This window comes from Ursus maritimus, unplaced genomic scaffold, assembly GCF_017311325.1.
Source record: "Ursus maritimus isolate PB19 unplaced genomic scaffold, ASM1731132v1 scaffold_15, whole genome shotgun sequence".
Classification (NCBI taxonomy): Eukaryota; Metazoa; Chordata; class Mammalia; order Carnivora; family Ursidae; genus Ursus; species Ursus maritimus.
The window spans coordinates 46,529,810-46,551,290 of record NW_024423897.1 but is presented as its reverse complement, the minus strand read 5'-3'; the positions used below and the strand labels follow the sequence as shown (position 1 = coordinate 46,551,290).

General features: G+C 34.2%; 1 protein-coding gene across 2 annotated transcripts in view; it reads right to left on the bottom strand.

Annotated features, from left to right (window-relative positions):
* Positions 1-21,481, bottom strand: part of CDH12 (cadherin 12) — a 256,933-nt gene that overhangs the window by 69,019 nt on the left and 166,433 nt on the right. The window contains exons 3-4 of one of the 2 annotated variants that reach the window (XM_040630527.1): positions 21,025-21,144; positions 9,335-9,502 (exon numbers count right to left, since the gene is read on the bottom strand). In XM_040630527.1, coding sequence (XP_040486461.1) covers positions 9,335-9,502; positions 21,025-21,144 — 288 coding nt within the window. The remainder of the gene's footprint in view (positions 1-9,334; positions 9,503-21,024; positions 21,145-21,481) is intronic. The other variant, XM_040630529.1, reaches the window with a different exon arrangement.

Genomic DNA, 21,481 nt, shown 5'->3' with positions numbered 1-21,481 from the left:
CAATAATTCCCGTTAGATTTATTTACTGTATTCTAGTGATGCCAGTAATCAGTCTGATCATGTTCTTATTTGGGATTTTCATTGTGGTTTTATTTATACATCAAGATCTTTGTCTTATAGAGTTCATTGTTGGTTGAAAAAAAGTAAAGATACCTTATTCAATTCTTTATTTATTTGAGAGAGAGAGAGCACAAGCAGGGGGAGCAGCAGGCAGAGGGAGAAGGAGAAGTAGGCTCCCCACTGAGAGGGAGCCCCACGTGGGGCTTGATCCCACGACCCTGGGCTCATGACATGAGCTGAAGGCAGATGCTTAACCAACTGAGCCACCCAGGTGCCCTAAGATACCTTATTCAATTCTTATCCCTTAAAAATCAAGATCAAGTACATACATATGTGTGTATATAGATATATGATTATATAAAAGTTGCAAGAATTTTATTTTGGCTATTAGTGTGATTTTCATAGACTGTAAAAATTACAAACTTAAGCTTTTTTAAAAAACTGGGGAAATGATATTAACAATCAGAGCATGTATACTTTATTCTGAGTAAAAAATTTTAAGATCGCATTATCATTATACTGCACATACATCATGAATACCTTTACTGCAAAATCATTTAGGAACAGGTCAGTGGATATAAGGCTAGATGAGAAACAAACTAGCCTATAAAGGCAGCCTATGGTCCTCCTAATATTTTAATAGCATAAGACTAAGACTACACATTAAAAAGAATTTCTTTTTTACTTGTCCATAAAAGACAGTTGTAATAATTTGTTAAGTATTAAGCAACTAGAGACTTCATAAATTAGTTTAATCCTGCAACTGTGTTTTATCCTGGCTAGAGTAAAATGAAATCAGAATACTGCATTTAAATCAAAATAGTCTATTGAAAATATCCATGGGTAAAGATAATACTACTTTGGTGATAGACTTATTTTACATTCACTTCTTAAATATTTCTATGGAGTTAGACATTCTGAAATTGATTTTTTTCATGTGTATAAAAGGTATACAATCAGTCTTAAGATTTTTCTTTTCTGGTGGTAAATTCAACTACAAATGTAGACATGAGCTATTTCTTGAGCTATTTCTCTCTTCAATCCATATTTGACCATGCATTAATTGGAAATTCTGATAAAGGGGAAGCAAAAGACACAAAGAAATGATATAAAAAGGGCCTATGACACAGTCTAGTTGGAGAGATAGATACAAAAGAGAAATGGGGATAAGGTTGAAAAGAGGGAGGAAAAAAAAGGTGGGAGGGAGGAGAGGAGAAAAAAAAATTACTGTTGGATACTTCAATTGTATTATTTTTTTAATCCTCCCAGAAGTGCTGTATATTATTATTAAGATGGCTATTTAATTTACTAGCCAAACAAAGCCTCTTTTGAGAGTAAAAGTAATCACTATTTGTAATTAATTTGGGACCGCAAGTGAAAACCGAAACTGTCTGGAGCAAACCAGGATAAGCAGTCCCCCTATTTATTATCTTAGTTTTAACATTGTAAAAACATGAGACAGTGAGAGTTGATTTAGCTTATTCAGGCCTCAGTGAGTTAATGGTAAAGCTGAGCTTTCCATCAGTACCTACGATAGGGTGAAATGGTGAAAGCTGAGCTTTCCATCAAAGCCTAGGATAGAGTGTCTCTGTTCTACAAATCTTACGAACATAAAAACACTCACAGTCTTGGAGAGGATGTCTTTTCAGTTTGGATTAGCGGAGAAATAGATTGAATGCCCCATGTTCACATTCACGGCTCCCACTCTTACCTAATGGTGCCACTGGAGGAAGCAGTAATCTCCATCTTCATAAATGTGCATATTTTAAAAATCACAGCTCTTAATATGTTACCCAGTTCTGTTCTGCTCCATCACACATGTACCTACAAAGTATCTGGCTCCAGCTCTTATTATCTCTTTTTCTTTCACTTTCCTCTTCTAAAAGACCATGGTCTTTAGATACTGTATTATTGTTAATAACATTGGTGAGATTAAGTACAATATCTTTAATATCATTTCAGTTTTAAACTTTATTTAATATGATTCCCAAAATAATTTAAAACTAAAAGTCAGACTTCTTAAAGACCTATAGATGTTGTAGCTCATAAGCTTAGTTCTTTTGCAAATCAGGCAATGGGGCCATGGAACAACCAGGCTGCAATTTTGTGCCCTTTGCCACATGGGGAATAGGACCAAGTAAGTCACCAAAAGCTTTCAGCATCACTTAAGGAAAGATTCATACTTTCATTAATAAAGCATAATGTGGTATTCATGTGACAATAATAGCAATGATTTTAAAATTGTGGTAATTGTTTCTTATTTGCTTACATCTGCCTACATGGATTGTAGTGAAACTATTCCCTTCTCGTAGGAGACTCTGGAGCTCACATTCACTGAGCTTGCATTCAAATTGGATTCAGCTCCACGTGAGCCTCAAAGCATCGGTATCTACTTCTGTAAGCTCCTTGGAAGACTTCTAAACAAGACGTAAGTATATGAGTGTTTAATTATAAAAGACAAAACAAAACAAAAACAAAGCTTTTCAAAATAGTTTTAAAATGAATATATTTTAATATTCAGATTTCACCCAAATCTATCTGTAGGAATGGAATTTTGCATGGACCAAAACAGCTCTCATGAGATATGAAATAATTAAGTCATTAGCTCTATTTAATGAATAATGAAATGTTTTCTCAACACTTGCTGCTTCATCACAGTTAACCAGTGATTTTCAAATTATGCTTTGCAGCCTATCTACATCAGAATCTACCAGATTACTTATTTGAAATTCAGATTTCTGAGTCCAAGCTGTGTCACTAGAAACAGAGCTTCCATCACTGGGACGTAAGATCCCAAGGGATTCTTCAGGCAAATGTGATTTGAGAACTACTGGGAGCACTATGGTGAATATGACTCCAGTCCTCATTTGCATGCCTCATCTTCAGGAAATAGTTATCTCTTGCTCATTTTTATCAAAGCAGACAAATGACCCATTTGGGAATTAAAGTAGAAGTGTTTATTCCACTTAGTAAAAATGCTAGTTTTATTATGTCTTGACTTGTTTTTCAAAAATAGAAATAGAGTCATCAGATGTGATGACTCTTCCTATCACTCATGCCTACAATCTTTACAAGACCCAGGTAATATAAGCTCTTTTGCAATATTTCCAAACTCTCAGATTCACAATTTTTTTCTTTATGCTTTTTAAACATGTTCTAAAGTTGACATTAAATCAGCACCAGTAGTAAATTTGAGAAATATAAACAAACATGAATTTATATTGACTCATTAATATATTGGGTCCTGGGATCAAGCCCCGCGTTGAGCTCCCTGCTCAGTGGGGAGTCTGCTTCTCCCTCTCCCTCTGCCCCTCCTTGCTCATGCTCCCTCTCTTTCTCTCTTTGGTCTCTCAAATAAATAAATAAAATCTTAAACACACACACACAAGCCTTCACCTGTTTTTACTTAAGCCTCAACAAAACTTCTATACTAAATACTATATTCTCATAGTGTTACCCTGCAGATCAAACCGACACACACCACCCTCCCAACCTCAAATATTTGAATGAGGCTGAAAAAGTTATCCTCATCAAAGTGGTGGATTTCACTTAAGACCCATTCTTTTAGTCCTGTCTTCTAGTATTTTTTTCAGAGTACTTGTCAGCATTTTCTCTTTTCCATTCCTGCCCCTGAGATAACAGATTGCAGATAGTGCTAAAAGCAGAAATCTGGCCTTTGCTTCACCCTCAGAGACATGATTTAAGAACACGCTGGGGTGTTACCAGTTATTAGCACTTGACCGGCAGGTAGGAAGCAGACCAGTAGCAGAGTCTCCAAGGAAGGTGGGATACGAGAGTTCTACACAATTCCCGTCCTGACAGTAACAGACAGAGATTGTGAAAAAGACTGAAGTGACGCTGACCATGTTTCCATGTTCACACACATATTGGGCAGGAGAGTGCCTTTTCTGCACTCCAAGGCCAGGACATATTTTCTCCATGGTGTTATTTAATGATTCTGAGACTATATATATAATGTATATAATATTATATATATATAATATATGTTTATAGAGTTGTATATATAATATATATAATAATTATATATAATTATATTATATATTATATTATATAATTATATATAATATATACTATATATAATAATTATATATAATAATATATATAGTATATATACTATATACTATATATATATAGCTCTATAAACATTTACATCTACAAATTATACGCAAAGTCACAAACTTACATACCGTTTACATGTATACCCTCAGATTGTATATAATTTGTATAAATAAACTTAAATCACAGAACTGGTTTATCTCAGTCATCCCCATGACAATCCCCCTGGTCACCTGGAAGATGTAAGGGTACATTTTCTAAGGCTGGATCTGAGTTAACTGTCAAAATTCAATTAGCTTCTTTATTCATAAAGACATTACATTTTTTACCATGAAATTTTCAGTCTAAAAGCTTACAGTTTTCCAATTAAGTATGCTAACTGGTAAAGAGAAACAGACTTTGTGCCCCCATCTGGTTATAATAGGGCTCATGTTCATTCGGATGAAAATCTTTATAGATTATATATTGTAATAAATATTGCTTTAAAAATGAACAACTCTATATTATACATTTTAAAATAATTTTAAAAAGCCAATCTTAACCTGGATGCCAAAAAAGTAATGACTGGATGAAAAAATGAAATTTATATTTTAATTAAACACATCAGTATTTTACACTAAATAAATATATAGTTATCAGCATTTATTTATTTAGTAATTCAATAATTAACCTGGGCATTCTGTAGTCTTTCTCTGTCATGAATGTATAATAGAAAAAATAATATATAGACGCATATGCTTATTTTTTATGCATAGATCTGTAGTCTTTGGTAGTTTGTGTAAACAAGAACAAACATTGCTCATTATGCTATAGACATTCTGGCTGATGCATTTAATGCTTTAATTTTACTTATGTTTATGTTCATTTCAAGGTAATAACAACTTTTCCTGGGGTAAAGTCTAATGTTTACAAATGTCTTATTCATTAAATTAACAAACTATATAATATGGATACAACTGTACGTTTTAATGTAATTATTGTACAAATAATGTATTATTGACTTTTAACTGAATCAAAATCCTTATAGCTAGCAACAATCAATATAAACATGCTTGGTAGGTATTTTATTAAAACAGAATTACTTTAAAATATTGTTTTATTTACTTCTAAGAAATTTTCTTAGAACAAGTATTAATGTCCTGTTCTCAATGCTTGAACTTACTTACCTTACAAACAGTTCTCTTACTCTCTTATATTGAAAAAGAAAAAAAGAAGTAAACTCTCCTTTACATTTCCTATAAATGAAGTATCTCTTTTCATCCAATGTATACTGTGCTTCCCTTCATTTAAGTTGTTCTCATATTCATTACAAAATTACTACACAGAAGAAAGAGACCAAGTGGGTGGAGCATAGATATTTTGCCTAATGTGAATTAACCACATCACTTAATTGATTTGATCTCATAATGCATTATTTAGATCAGCTTGTTAGATGGTTTTATCATTTAAAATTCAAGTAATGGAAACCATCAACATTTTTCTGTAGATTATTTTAACAGATGGAGATCCTCTGCAGATATCCTTGATTATGGTAGATGATAGTTTTATAACTATATGGAAAAGATTTTGCAAAGAAAATATGTTGTCTTTACATGACTACAGGTACAACTCTTTTAACATCTCAGGTGTTATTTCTATTTCTCTATTTGTTTGGAGACAGTTTTCTGGGTTATCTCTAGGACATTTTAGGCCAAACACAGGCATCAGAAGCAAATTGCCTGTCAAGAAGGAGAGTGACAGAGACCTGAAGTCACTACATAAGATTAAGACTTTGTTCTCTTACTCAGTGGCTGCATGGTCTTGGACAAAATTTTTAACTTCCAAAAACTTTACTTCTATCATTAACTTTTCTTAATAATATGCTTTACTACTTTATTTCTAAAATTGATAAAATACTATACAGTCATTATAAAAGTAAGAGGGGAATATATATGCAAATCACTTAGCATAGTACATGACACATAGTAATTTATTAGTCAATATCATTGTCACCATCATCATATCATATTGGCAGGAAGTTCTGATGTCTCAGGAACCAACTATTTTGCAACAATAAAACAGTAAATTGTTTACACATGCATGATACGAATGCATGTGTCATTCAATTTCCTTTTTTTATCTCTAACGGATTTAGAGAAGGAAATGGATGGAAATGGGTACTTAACAGTGTCACATATGCGTATGTACACACACAAAGCCCAAACAAATTATGATTAGTAGATTTTAAGAAATTATCTTGTGCATTTTTAAGCAATGAGAAATTGGAGCTCATGATATTCATCTGGAGGAAATTTTCTGTTTTTATATTGTCTTCAGTATAATCGCTTAATAGGGACGTCTGGGTGGCTCAGTTGTTGAGCGTCTGCCTTTGGCTCAGGTCATGATCCCATGGTCCTAGGATCTCCTGGGATTGAGCCCCAAATCAGGGTCCCTGCTCAGTGGGAAGCCTGCTTCTCCCTCTCCCACTCCCCCTGCTGGTGTTTCCTCTCTCGCTGTGTCTCTCTCTGTCCAATAAATAAAAAAAATCTTTTAAAAAAAAGAAAAAAAAGAATAACCGCTTAACAGACACGAACAGATACAGCTAGTTGTATGGATTCTCTTGTAAGTTATTTATGTATAGAATATGTATATATATATATTTTACTTTTACATTGAAAAGACTATCATTTCAGTTTGTAATGTTATGTCACGTTTGCAGTTTAATTGCTTCACGTGAGAAATATTCTTGCAAAAAGAGCATTGACTTCCAAAGAAATGGCTTTTCTGTGTATAAATGTATTCTGTCTTTTCCACTGAAGGATGTAATTCAAAATGACAATACAGTAAAAAGGGCTTGACACAATGGCATGTAAAATTGCAAGGGGATTAATTTCTTATTCATGTGAAAACCCTCTCCTTTCTCATGATTCAAAAATCTCTCTCACCTGTTATACTTCCAGACTATAGTTCAAAAACGTGTGTAATACAAGTAAAAAATAATTTGATCATGGTGAGCTGCTCAGTATATTTCCATGGCCCTCTCATTTCTCCGTTTATGAATGGTGACAATTCAACATATGTCATGTGACTTTTTTTTGCAGGTGTTCTAAAAAGTATGGTTTTAGAGTGGCAGGTAAAAGAAAAGGATAACTTTTCATTTTAATGTTATGTTAAACTAGAAGGAATTTGAAATTCAGCACAAAAAAAATTTGTTACTTCAGTTTGCTATTTAAAGCAAGTTATTTAACCTTTCTAAGCCTCAGTTTTCTTAACAGTAAAATGCAAAAGCTAAAGAACTCAGAGTGTCGTGGTGAATAGGGAATACAATAATGAGAGAGTTGCTGACATTACATGTAAATGTCTCACAAGTTCCAATGAGCTTATCCCCCACATTCCTTCCTAGTGGTTCTCATTTAGTTACCCTCAAACCTACATACTCAACCTTGAATAAATCCCAAACAAGACTATTGCCTTATCCAGATTCTCTTTTCACTAGGTAAGATCTAGAAGTGATCTTCCTATCTCAACAGGACCTGAGCATACCATCAGGTCTTCTTAAGTATAATCTTGCTTCTTTCTCATGGAGATATTTTCATTTCCCTGTACCCCAGACTACTTGTCTGGATTTCCACCCAATTTTTACCAACCACATTCATCTATACCAGCAGGAACTGTATCCTTCCACTGGCTGGGTTTTATATGTCTTATCTGAAAAACCTCACTATCATCCTTGTGAATAAGAATATGGACACTATATATATTTCCCATACGCTGGACTAACATATTTTATACGCACAAAATGCAGAACAGGACCCTTGCTCCCAGTGACACCTTTTATATAAAAGTAGAGTAGTTTCCCAAACTATTCCCCTTGCTTGGCTATTACAGCTTGTCATATGTAAGAAGTAAAAAATAAAGAAATAAAAGAAATAAAAATAAAAATAATATTTTTTGACTTGGGAACATATTCTTTCTTAATGTCAAATGCTAGAGAATCAAATGCACTATTTCTTTCTTCTCTTAATATTTACTTATCTTTTATCTGTTTCCCTTAATAGCAAAGCAAGGAAAAGTGTTGCCATAAAACTCTCTGTATTATTAATTATAGCATATTTATACTAACCATTTGTCACATATATTTCATTTGCTAAAGTATGATGACTTCTAATTGCTACTCATAACATTTGGCCATTAGACCTTCTGATCACTAAGTAAAATATTTCCATGAGAAAATATATATTGATGATTTTAAGAGAAAATGATAAAGGAGTAAAATATGAAAAACCATAGAGCTAAAGGAATAAAATATCCATTTAGTTAAATATTCTCAATGTTTTATACCTTAGTAGATGAACTCAAAGTCTCCTACTGAGACCAAAAGAGGAAAATCATTTTGTTTTGGTTCTCTAAACTGTTCACACAAATGAGTATCTAGAGATTTAATCAAGTTCCTTGTGTAACCAGTGTTAGAGACTTTCAGTTTCTGTATTCTAAGTCCTAGGAACACTGAGCTAATCCTTGAAAATGTACCAGAAATCGAACAGGTACTGATTGGTGTTAAATGTAATACTGCAAAAGAAAACTAGATGTAACACAAGTGAGAAGTATTCATTTTCAGTAAGAAGCACAGACTTACAGAGAAAATACAGGTGTGAACCTTTCTATTATCATAGAAACTGTAACAATTTTCACCTATTGCAAAACTAAAATAAAATAAGACTAAAGTAATGTAAATAGCATTACTGTATTATCATCTGATACTTACATGGAAGTAAATGTAAGTGATTCAACACATACAATAGCTAAAGAAAAGGCAGATAATTCTTATGCTAACTGCATGACAGAGCAAATAATATGGTGTCATATGTGTCATAAATATGAGTCTTAAATTACAATGGAATTTTCATATTTATATTACTTTTTCAAATAAAAATTAGAGCAAGATTCCGACCTATTGTGAATATTTTATCTGAATAGGAATCAATAACATAAGACTCATTGTTCAATTACTAACTTGTAATATTTTATATTAAAGTCATACTGAGCATGATTCTAATGGAAAATGAAACTCTTAAGTCATTTAATTTTTATCTATTGGCTTCTGCTTCCTAAAGACCAAAAGTGTCTGAAAAATTATTACAATTTCTGTAACATTCAATGAAATGTAAGATTTTTTTTTGAAGCTATGCTAATTTAAACTCAACAAGAGAGAACATACTTTTGGGGAATCGAGGTGGATTGTCATTGACATCCGTGAGGGTGATGTTGACAATTGTTGTTCCGGCTAACCCTCCTAACTGTCCGCCCATATCCTTGGCTTGGATGAGGACTTGGTATTGTTCTTTGACTTCCCTGTCCATGTTTGGCAAAGCTGTTCTAATAACACCTGAAGGGAAAAAAGAATAATAAAAGATAAATATTACAAACATTGTGTTTTCTGAGATCAGATAGTCTGCAACAATAAAATGATTCTATCTAGATTCACTAGCAAAGACATGTTAACAAAATTATGTATCTTTCAAAAAGCGAAACACTCAAAATGTCCAATGGTTAGGATACAATTAAACATATTATGGGAACAGCCATATAATGAAATGCTGTGCAGCATTGTGGAATATGGTAAAAAAAACAGTGTATCAGCTCTAAAAGACCTTCACCATTCATTAAGTCAACCAGGTCAGACGTGATTTAGGGAGAGATTGCAGAGCATTTGTCTTAAACCCATGTATCTTTGATAGTGTTGTTTCTTAAATAAAGTAGCCTATATGAATAACAAATATAATATCAAGCACCAACACCAAGTATAGCATCCAAATCAGAAACTGAATATACATCCCCATTTTATCTGTTCTCTCCACTATTGACTTACCAAATGCTGTTCTGTTGCTAATTTAGATTTGACTACAATCTAGGATTTCTTCTGACCCTCGGCAGGAAATGGTTGCAAAAAAGACAAGCTCCACTTTCTTGCTACTGCTGTTTATTCATGCATTGGTACTGAAACTCTATTATTTCAATCTGTTTTTCCTCTCTTCAGCTCAGATCCTTGATTTTCATTTTCAAGTCTCTTAACTAAGATTCTTCAACTCTGCCATCTCAGTGGCTTGGTCCCATGGCTTAAGTTACATGACTTCTGCTTGCCTTAGAATGTCTATATTTTCTAGATAAATGCCTGGGCTTAATTCATATGCATGTTCTATTGTCCTGTTGCTGACCAGATGATAAACATAAATTTTATACTTTATATATTGTATATACATACATTAAGATGCTATGAAAAGAGAACACGCAGGCATTATCAGACTTATTTAAGACTAGTTTTGGTTATTTCTGTTTTTTTTTTCCTGGTAAATTGTTACAATTATCATAAAGACATCAAACTTCCCTGCCTTCCTGTTCCATCCTGTGTCTGATAGGCGACCTATCTGCTGCTTCTAGCCCTCCTTTACGTAATGCAGCGTGACCGGAAGACATTGTTAGAATTTAGAGAGAAGAAAACGTTGCATATGTAGTTCCAGAAAACCACTGACGACCACCGTGTGCTTCCCCTCTCCTACCATTTCCATTCAAGACCCACTAGCTCAGAGAAATAAAATATGATATTTGTAGTTTTTTTCAGAGTAGAATCTGGAAATCAGACAGACTACAAAATTCAAATGTGAGAAGAGAATCTTAAAACGTTGTGGTCTATTAAAAAACCTGGTGAAAAACAGTCTCCTTTCCAAGAAGTTACTCTTCTTATGGACCACCCACTGTTTACCAACCACCTAATACTTAAAACCAAACAAACAAAAATGGATTGCATGATCTTGAGCAAGGAGGAACCTTGCCAAGAACTGAGTTTAAATGTTCCTAGAGTAGAATGTAACCAGCAAAAGAAAATGCTACATTCTGTTATTTCTGGTTTTAGGTTTAAGTTCATGTGCTCATCTCTATTTCTTAGTATTTGTATATAAAGATACAGCAATAACCTTGTTTTGATAATAGCTGAAGCCTAAAAAAATGCATTTTGCAGGACAGTCCAAATACTTCACAGTAGTAATACAACAGAATTTAATTAATTAGTTATAATTCTGAAGTAAATCCTATTTAATAGAAAAAAAGAGTGGGTAGGCAAGTGTACATTGAATCCTGGTATGATTTGAATGTTTTGTACCTGATGAACCTTCCAGCATACTTAACTGAGATATTAGAATAAATACAAAAAAGAGAAAAATAGTGGGATTTTATTTCTGCCAATATGAGTGGACATGTATGGTTGAGAGAGTTATAAACTTAAAATAATATATCAAAGGACACTAATCTGTCAAGGGATATATTCTGTCTCTGCAATGACCCTTATGTTGTATGCAAGTCTGTCTTGGTGGATTTCAGCTTATTTTGCAAAAATGGGTTAAAAACTCTGATAACTTTTTGAGATGAAAATAATACAATATTCTACATGAAAAATCATAAAATATTACACGTGTTAATCCAACATATGATTTTACATGAGCTATTTCTTGAGCTGAGGGTTGAATTGCAGAACTGAGACATGGGGCACTAGATTCTGTTAGCATTTGTCCTAAAATAAATGTTTCATTCAGGCATTGTTATTAAATTTGGTGGTATAATTGGTAAACGCTCTTCCATTTACCACTTTATACACTTATTTATACTTTATACACTAGATCTACTCTATAGACTTTTCTAGACTTGCGTCTGCTCTCTGGCTGTCAGTTGTAATAGGCCAACTGGCAAGAGGTTGAATGGTATAAGGAGAATGAGGTGGGTTTTTCTTTGCATAGGATACCCCCACATCCCACACTGTCTCCTGCCAGGGCCCTTCACCACACAGCTGCAAGGGTCCCAAGGCCCTTATCGTGCCTTCAGCTCTAATGTGATGACCACAGACACCTGTTGTATTTTCTCCAGATTCTGCCCCATCCTGTATGGTTTCCCTTAAGTCGGCTTGCACTTTACAATTCAGTCTAATCAAACTAATCTCAAATTACCCAACAGGGTGTCTCTGCTTCCATCTGGATAATTGATACAGTCTCTGTACAAGGTTCTTTCATGGAATGTACATTTAATAGGCATGTGTTTATGGCAGTGTCAAGGAGACCATTAAGAAACACTTACATAATTAAGCTAATTAGTGTTATGAGGAAAATGAAATCAACTGTCTTTTACAGTGGTGTCAGAAAAGTCCTCTCTGAGAAAATCCTTTAAAGTTGCAATCTGAGAGAATTGGAGGAGACAGACCTGGAAAGAACAGAAGGAGCATCCCAGAGAGGGAAGCAGGAAAGTACTTTGTAGGAGCAAGAATAGTCCCTTCAACAAATACCAGAAGAGTCCATGTGGCTATAGTTTACTGCTATGGGGAAGGATGGGTAAAATAAGACCACAGAGGGGAAAATAAGAACACAGTGACAAACACAAAGACAAAAGCATCTTGAAAATCAACAAATGGGATCCAACTAAAGGATTTCTGCACAGCAAAGGAAACAATCAACAAAATGAAAAGACAATCTATGGAATGAGAGAAAATATTTGCAAATCACATATCTGATAAGGGATTAATAGCCAAAATATAAAAGAACTCATACAACTCAGTAACAAAAAAAAAAAAAAAAAGAACAATCTGATTTGAAAATGGGCAGAGGAACTGAACAGATACTTTTTTCCAAAAAATGTTACACAAATGGCCAACAAGTACAAGAAAAGGTGCTAAACATCAATAACCATCAGAAAAATAAAAATCAAAGGATTATCACCTCACACTTGTAAGAATGGCTGTCATCAAAAAGATAAGAGATAACAAGTGTTGGCAGGTGTGGAGGAAAGGGAACACTTGTGTACTGTTGGTGGAAAGATGAATTAGTGGAACCACCATGGAAAATTTTGTACAGGTTCTTCAAAAAATTAAAATTAGAATAATCATATTTTCCAATGATCTCACTTTTGTGTATATACCCAGGGGAAATGAAAAGAGGATCTCAAAAGAGGTATCTGCACCTTCATGGTCACTGTATAATTATTCACAAAAAGCCAAGATAGAGAAAAGACCTAAATGTTTATCAACAGATGATTGGATAAAGAAGATACCCCCCCACACACACACACACACATTCACACACAGGAATATTATTTAGTCAGGAGAGTGACAAAATCCAAACATTTGCAACAGCATGGATGAAACTTGAAGTCATTATGCTAGTGAAATAATAGAGAGAAAAAGAAATATTCTATGATATTATTGATATGTAGGATCTAAAACAGCTGAACTCAATGAAACAGAGTAAAATGGTGGTTACCAGGAGCTGTGGAGTGGGGGAAATGGGAGATGTTGGTCTAAGGCACAAATTCCAGTTATGAGATGGATACCTTCTGGGGCGCTAAGGTACAGCATGGTGATTATAGTTAATTTTACTATTTATATACTTGAAAGTTGCTAAGAGAGTAGCTCTCAAAAGTTCTCACCCCAGAAAAGAAATGGGAATTATGTGAAGTGATGGAGGAGTTGGCTAACACTGTGGCGGTACTCACCTTGCAATATTTAAGTGTATAAAAGCAATGCACTTCATATCTTAAACTTCCACAATGTTGTATGTCAAGTATTTCCAAAAAAAGCTGGAAAAAATGCTAATTATTATTTTGAGACTATTGAGAGAGAGAGAGGAACAATGGATGAATGGCTTTATTCTCCACTCACTAAGGATTTGAGTCCAAAGTCGTCCTGGGTCATTAGTCTGCTCTTACAAGAGAAGTCGTAGTGGTGAGGTGGGAGCATGAACATATAACACTTCCCCTCTACTCTGAAATCCAAGTCTCTCAGAGTGAAAACTTCACATGACCTCTACCTTCCCACTTAACTCTCCAATCTTATCTTTCACAACTCTCTGCTTTGGTCACCAGAGCTTTGCACACTCTCTTCTCTCTGTGGGGAATGTTTTTCCTATGGTTTACTCATGAATAGCTCCTCCACTTCCTTCATATCTTTTCTCCAAGCCCTTGTCATAGGATTTTCTTGGGTATTCTACCTAAAATTCTATACTGATTTAGCTTCCTATTGCTTCTGTAACAAATTGCCACAGACTAAATGGCCTAAAAACAACATGAACTTATCATCCCACAATTAGGGAGGCCAGAAGTCCAACATGGATCTTGAGGTCCAAAATCAAGGTTGTGGCTAGATGCATTCCTTTCTGAAGGGTTTTTATCTTCTAAAAGATGTCTGACTTCTCTGGCTTCAGGCTTTCTTTCTCCACTTCAATGGTAGCAGCATAGCACCTTCAAATCTTTCTTGGACTCTGACTTGCCCACCTCTCTCTTACACTTTTAAGAACACATGTAATTAAATTGAGCCCACACAGATAATGTAGGATATCACCCCACCTTATTCGCACATAAATAACAACCCTAATTCCATCTGCAACTTTAATTCCCCTTCCATATGTAGTATAACATAATCACAGGTCCCAGGGATTAGGACATAGACATATTTGGGAAATCATTACCCTGCATACCACACATAACCCTCCCCAGCACTTCCTAAGCTCTCTATCACTTTCTTCTTAGCCCTTATTGCTATTCAAAACACTATATATTTTGCTTACTTTTTGTGTTTCCCCAAATAAAGTGAATATTCCTGAAGGTCGGAATTTTGTCTTTATTTTTTTCTTCCCCGTAGGATACCTGGTTCTAGAACAATGTGAGGCATATGGTAGACACACAATAAATATTAATAAAATACACAAATTAATATATAACAATAAGCTTAGGTGATGCATGGAAAATTACCGTACATTCTTTAAGAGAGATGATGATTGAATATATTACTAACAACCTTGGTCATTATTGGTGGTTGATCATGAAAATACTCATGATGTAAGTTTGAGTGAGATGGAGTTGTTAGTATAGATCTATGTATGTGATAGCTGGTATGTTATGGGGGAAAAAAAAACAATTAAATGCTATTTTTGCCTGAAAATGATATCTCTTAGTAGATCACAGACTCCAATGTTGGCCATGTCATGATTAACCTTCTAAAATATGAATCTGGAGGAACCATTAGCAAATATGTCATAATGCTCAAGTCTTTTAGGAACTGCTAATAGATGGTAGAATAGAAAAAAATAATTACAGCTAAAGATGGATACCTTAACTTTAGCACTGTCAGTGGAAAATTGTTTTTTTTTTTTTCAATTCCACAGCTAAACTGTATTTAAAAACACTTGTACAAGACCTGCTTTGGCAGCAATTTATAGGAAAAGCTACTGAGTTTCTTTTCATTACAGTCTTAAATTTGCCTAAAATGTGAAATGGGGTTTTTAAAAACTAGTACAATCTTTAAAAATATTACCAAACATGTTGTGTCTATCACTACACAGATGAAGTGTATAATTTAAAAAAAATGCTGTTGCCAATAATCCAATAATGTATGTTGAGGACAAGAAGAATTATCAAGTTATCTTCAGTAGAAAGAAAATTTCAAGAACTTCTTCCCACCGATAGCACACCTTAACTGTGCTTTAAGACTCAGCAGTCACTTGCCAGGGCCTCTTTCCTCAGGAAGTTCCCCTCTCAGTCTCTATCAGTGCTCAGCAGTCATACTACGTATTAGAAAATTTCATCCTACAAAATTCAACTGTAATCTTCTGAGGACCTGATGGCCTCCCTCCAGTTGATGGGGATCCATTTGAGGATCTACTTGATTCATCTTGATATCCTAATAGCAGAACACCTGTGAGGCCATTGGGTCTATATCAACATGCATCACATGAATAAATAGAGCCAACACCACTAGCTCATCGCTCATCACCTGCTTGAAGACTTCCACTAACAGGAAACTCACAATCTCATGAGGCACTCCTCTTATTTAGGGGCAAGTACTGATATCTTCTTTCATGTCTATGAAACCAAAATTCTTCCTGTAACTCATACCAGCTATTGATAGCCCTTTTCCTCTCAAGCAGCACAGAATACAGCCAGTTCCTCTACGACATAACAGCTCTACAAGTTCCAAAAGTCATGTATCACATGCCCCTGGAGTATTTTCCTTTTAAGGCCAAACATTCTCAGTTCTATCTGCTGATGTGTGCATTCCATGATTTCTAAAATAAGGCAAGTGAAGTTCAAACAGAGTTCTCAGGAAGTGAGACAATGCAGAGTACAAGGGAACCATTCACAGGAGCACATTTTTAGTCATGCAATTTTACTATACATATGCAAAATATTATAAAATAGGCAATATATGATGCAATAGCTTAATAATTGTCTATTTCCTTGACATATTTTTCCTGCCCTATATTCATTAGCATCTATTGCTTTCCTTGCTCTCACTATGCCCATAATATGACCTCATCTAAATGCAAAAAGTATTAGAAGCGTGACGACTCTGTGTAGGTAACCACTCTTATTTTGCCCTTGAAGAAAGAAGATGCTTTCTTTCTTTCATCAGCACCTCAGCACTGAGGTGTCTAAATCCCTCAGACTTTACTCTGAATTGATATCGAAAGCATTTCAAGCCATGAAACATTGTAAATATTTATATAGTAGTATAAAAATTAGCTCAAAATATAGTCTAACCCGTGCTTTAATTATACTCTGGGGTTTAAAACACCAACACATTGTTAAAGACCTAAAAGAATAAATATCAGTCAGAATAGGGGAGGAAGTTTCACTTAAGACATGGGCCTGGAGATTATAATTCCTGAATAAAAGGTGATAGTCAGACTTAAAGGGTAAAAATCTTGAAATGTCAGTTCTCTCAGCAACATTTATCAGATTTCCCTGAACAGAAGCTAGGACAGAATCACAGAGCACGAAACAGCAGAATGGTGAATAAAAGGGAAAAAAATAGCTCCTGAATTCAACTCAACCCTCACTCAATTGTTTTCATAAGGATTCTATAAAGGCATTTATAAACATATAAAATAAAAAACTTATCTAGGATCATGACCTGAGCCAAAGGCAGTCACTTAACCGACTGAGCCACCCAAGTGCCCCAATAATGTGAATGCTCGTAATGTCACTCAACCGCACACTTAAAATGTTTAATATGGTAAAATTTATGTTACATATATACTTTATCACAACAAAAACATTTAAAATTTATAGGTTTAAAAAAACGTTGAGGTAAAATACATAATGACGCTTTCTCAATTAGGGATCAGATCATTTGGAAAATGGAACATATCATCACCACATGGTACACGAAACAGCAATATCTAGTTACCCAACTCAGACTAGATTTTGAAATCATTTAGGGAGGAAGTGAAATATTTTAAAAGAATTTTAAACATAAATTAAGAAATGAGGTCAATCATTTATGGTAATATTTGTTTTCTTAAATAATTCTCTTATTAATGCCGTAGAGATGTTTGGCATCCTGATTTCATGCACTAGATAAAATATTATAATGCCTGTGTTTAATGTTTTATAGATTATAGATGTTTTTCTAATATAAAACCACTAAGTATAAAAATATACATAATATAATATGCTAATATGACAAACACTTGAATGTTTTATAAATAGTAAGTATAATGAATATGACTGTTATTTAATGTCATAGATTTGGGACGCGTGGGTGACTTAGTCTGTTAAACATCTGACTCTTGATTTCAGCTCAGGTCATGATCTCAGGGTAGTGTGCTCAGTGGGGAGTCTGCTTGAGATTCTCTCTCCCTCCACCCCTCCCCCCTCTCTCATACACACTCTATCTCAAACAAATAAATAAATCTTTAAAAAAATGTTTTATAGATTTATCACATTTGAGGTTTTTAAAGTATTTAATAATCATTTGAAGTATATATATACATATATATGTATATATATATTATTTCTGAGCTTATTTCATAGAATGCTTTAATTTATATTCCTTATAAATAAACTTCCTATATTCACTTGGGTAGCATGCTAGGAATGTTTGTCAAAAAGCAATATCACTACGGAAATAGGTTTTATTTTCTCATTCCAAATGAATAATAAATGGTTATATTTATCTCTTCATAAATATTTAGGCACCAGAAGTTCTGATGAGACTCTTCCTTTAAAAATTATTTTAAAGTGTATTCTACACTCAAATGTGGAAAATTTTAGATAATATTAGTTTTTCATGCATTTTATTTAATAACAGCAAAAGGAATCATGAAAGGAAGCTATAGGGCTGGAACAAATGGAGACTATTTCTGAGAAATTGCAATTATCCTTGATTTTTGATTTACTCTTATGTACCACAAGGTGATAAATTTGACAAAAAGTCTTCTTAATGGTCTCTGTGCATGAAGAACTAGTTATCATTCTATTAATGAAGTGCCTCATCATCCACTCTTTTCCTGTCTAGTGGTCTGAGGCATTGTTAGTATCAAGACTTCTGTCTCCAATGAAAATCAATGCTTCAAAAAATCGATTTCATTGCTTATGCCAGAACTGTTTCACCTTTGGTTCTAAATAATAAGCATTACATAAAATATAAATACATAGTTATTAAAGGCATCTTATGAATATACACACTCTCTTGTAAGATAATACTTTCTAAAGGCATTAGAATTCGTTTAAAGTTGATTTTGACCAAGTAAAGCCAAGGGGACAGAAAGTGTTTTGAGGGGCGCCTGGGTGGCACAGCGGTTAAGCGTCTGCCTTCAGCTCAGGGCGTGATCCTGGCGTTCTGGGATCGAGCCCCACATCAGGCTCCTCCGCTATGAGCCTGCTTCTTCCTCTCCCACTCCACCTGCTTGTGTTCCCTCTCTCGCTGGCTGTCTCTATCTCCGTCAAATAAATAAATAAAATCTTAAAAAAAAAAAAAAGAAAGTGTTTTGACTCATAGAATTATTGTCTGTCTGGTATTAATTCGACTACAACGATTATATTCTTAATCTATGCTCTATGCTTAAGTTCATCTTTGCATGATTTTCTCCTACTGTTCAGTTACATACTGACTAGGTCTATAGTTATTTCATCAGTATTAATTCCTTTATCTTTCTTCTGTCACACTTATTCTGAGTATTTAAACTCACCTGTTCTATAGAATTAATCTATTCAACCCACTAAGTATACTCTAATACCCAACCTCCCTGCATACCCTCCTTTCTCTTTTTTCCATTCTCTCTGACTCTGAGGAGTGCTTCTCAGAGGCTGAAGAGATCTAAGACACATATATTGCCCATACTTCTGTTTCAAGTTAGATTATCCATTATGGTAAATTTTGAAGAAGAAATAATCCATAATGTTTTCATCTGATAAAAGGATTTATTATATTTTAGATAATTTTCCTTCACTATTTGTCTATATTTTTAGCCTGTTGTCCAAACCTTCCTCATCCTTCTGGAATTCTGTACCATCATAAATTTCATTGAACAACTTCCCCAGATTCTTTCCTCAACAATTGCCCCCCCTTTTTTCCTACAAATATGTATGATTTCCCACAGTTAAGCAACAACCGCAACAATTCCTTAACATCTATCTCGCCAAATATCTTATCTCCATTGCCATACTTCTTGAAAATAACTCATATTGTAGACGTAACTTCCCTGTCACGCACTCGGTCTTAACTTTGGACACTCTGACTCTCGGTTTCTGACCCTCTTTCCAAACCAAAAGAGCTTCTATGTCCTAAGCAAACCTTTATAGATTTCCTTCTTAAAGGACAGATGTTGTCCTTATTACAAACTACTCTTTTTTAGGTTTATAAAAGGGAGCAACTTCTTGCCTTAATCCCATAACATTTTGCTGATTTCTGTCCCTCTACAGGCTTAATGAGAAGAGTAGGAAATGAAAGAATAGCAGGTTCATTTGCAGAAAGTTTTCACAGGTTCTCTTTTCCTATTTAATTGACTTTATGTTTCCAGGTGACATTAAAACATGGCTAATTATTAATCAACCTGTATCTAATTGGTATTCCAGATTTTAGCAAATACTTATGGGGAAGTGTTAATTTTGAAATGTTAAGCCTATTTGAATATATAGTGTCTGAAATTAAGACTTTTCAAATTGATATCACTTTAAAATTTATTTACAAATTTAAAAAGTAACATTAGTCTAGTACATTAACAATTTATTTCATTATTGTAACCTAATGTAATAAATAGTATTGAATTCAATATGCAATATATTATAATGTGCCATATAAGTTTATGAAGTAGCTGTCATTGTGGAGTTCTGTTTTAACTGTGACATGGATCACCTATTTTGATGGTCAGCATGGCCAGATATATAAGAATTTTGGAAAATATAGAAAGGGCAGGATAGTATGCACATAGAAGATTTTGTGTTCCCTTTAAAATAAAATGAGGTCCCTCTGCTCTAGAGAATCTGTTTTTTGAATGCTAGGTAGTTTTTAAGGAGATCTGGCCATTCTAATGTTTTGACTGAAAAATTAGACTAGCTTCAAAAGCAGAGACCAGAAGAATCAGTGATTTGGGTGTTTCAAGTTTGTCAACCCTCTTCTCCCCTCTGCTAGAAGCATAAGTCTCTATTAATCCAAATCCAAATCAATTATCCATAACTCTTGATAAACAGAGCAAAAGAAGCTCCATGATCTTACCACGTGTTGATAAGGCCCCGAACTGCATATAATTGAAACCAAACAAGAAAATCTGGAAAGAAAATCTATTTTATCCAGAAGAATCAAAAAGAAAAATATGCCCAGGCTTTTGAAAATGTAAAGTAAATCATACAGGGAAGCCCTAACTTGAGACTGGGACTTGACACGTATATGTGCAATGGCTTACATTTACACAGGGTTCAATCCAGAGGCAGTGGTTCTGCAGCCATAAGGTAAGATCCTATCTTCCTTCGTTTAATGTACAGCACACTGAATCTTTACTGCATTTTTAGAATAGGTCACTTCCCATGCCAAGATTTAATTAAAGTTTAAATATTTGAAAGGGGTGGTGATAATGTTGTCTCTAATAAAAAATTTACCTGTCTTGGGATCAATAGAGAAATAAGGTTGTCCCTGAAGAATGCTATAAACGACTCTGGCACTGTTTCCATAGGTCGGGTCATCCGCGTCTGTGGCCTTGACCTGGAGCACATATGCACCTGGAAAATAAGACAGTATGACTCTAGCATCTTTGTTTTACAGAGCTCAAGGTCATGTTTTTTATCTGTTGGACTCCATTTTTTTTTAATTTGGCATTACTCAATGATTCTGTGAATATATCATGCTACTGAGAATGATGTAACTATTATAACCAAAATGTTGGGCAACAATATAGCTGTTAGTGCAAATGATACATATTTTAAAAATCTATTTTAAAAGCTATGTTCATTTCCAGTAGCTAAATGATTGAACTGAAAGTCATCATGATAGCTTTATTGATTTATACACCAAAGGAAACATGACACTGCTTACATTAGCTCATCCGCTTCCTATAGA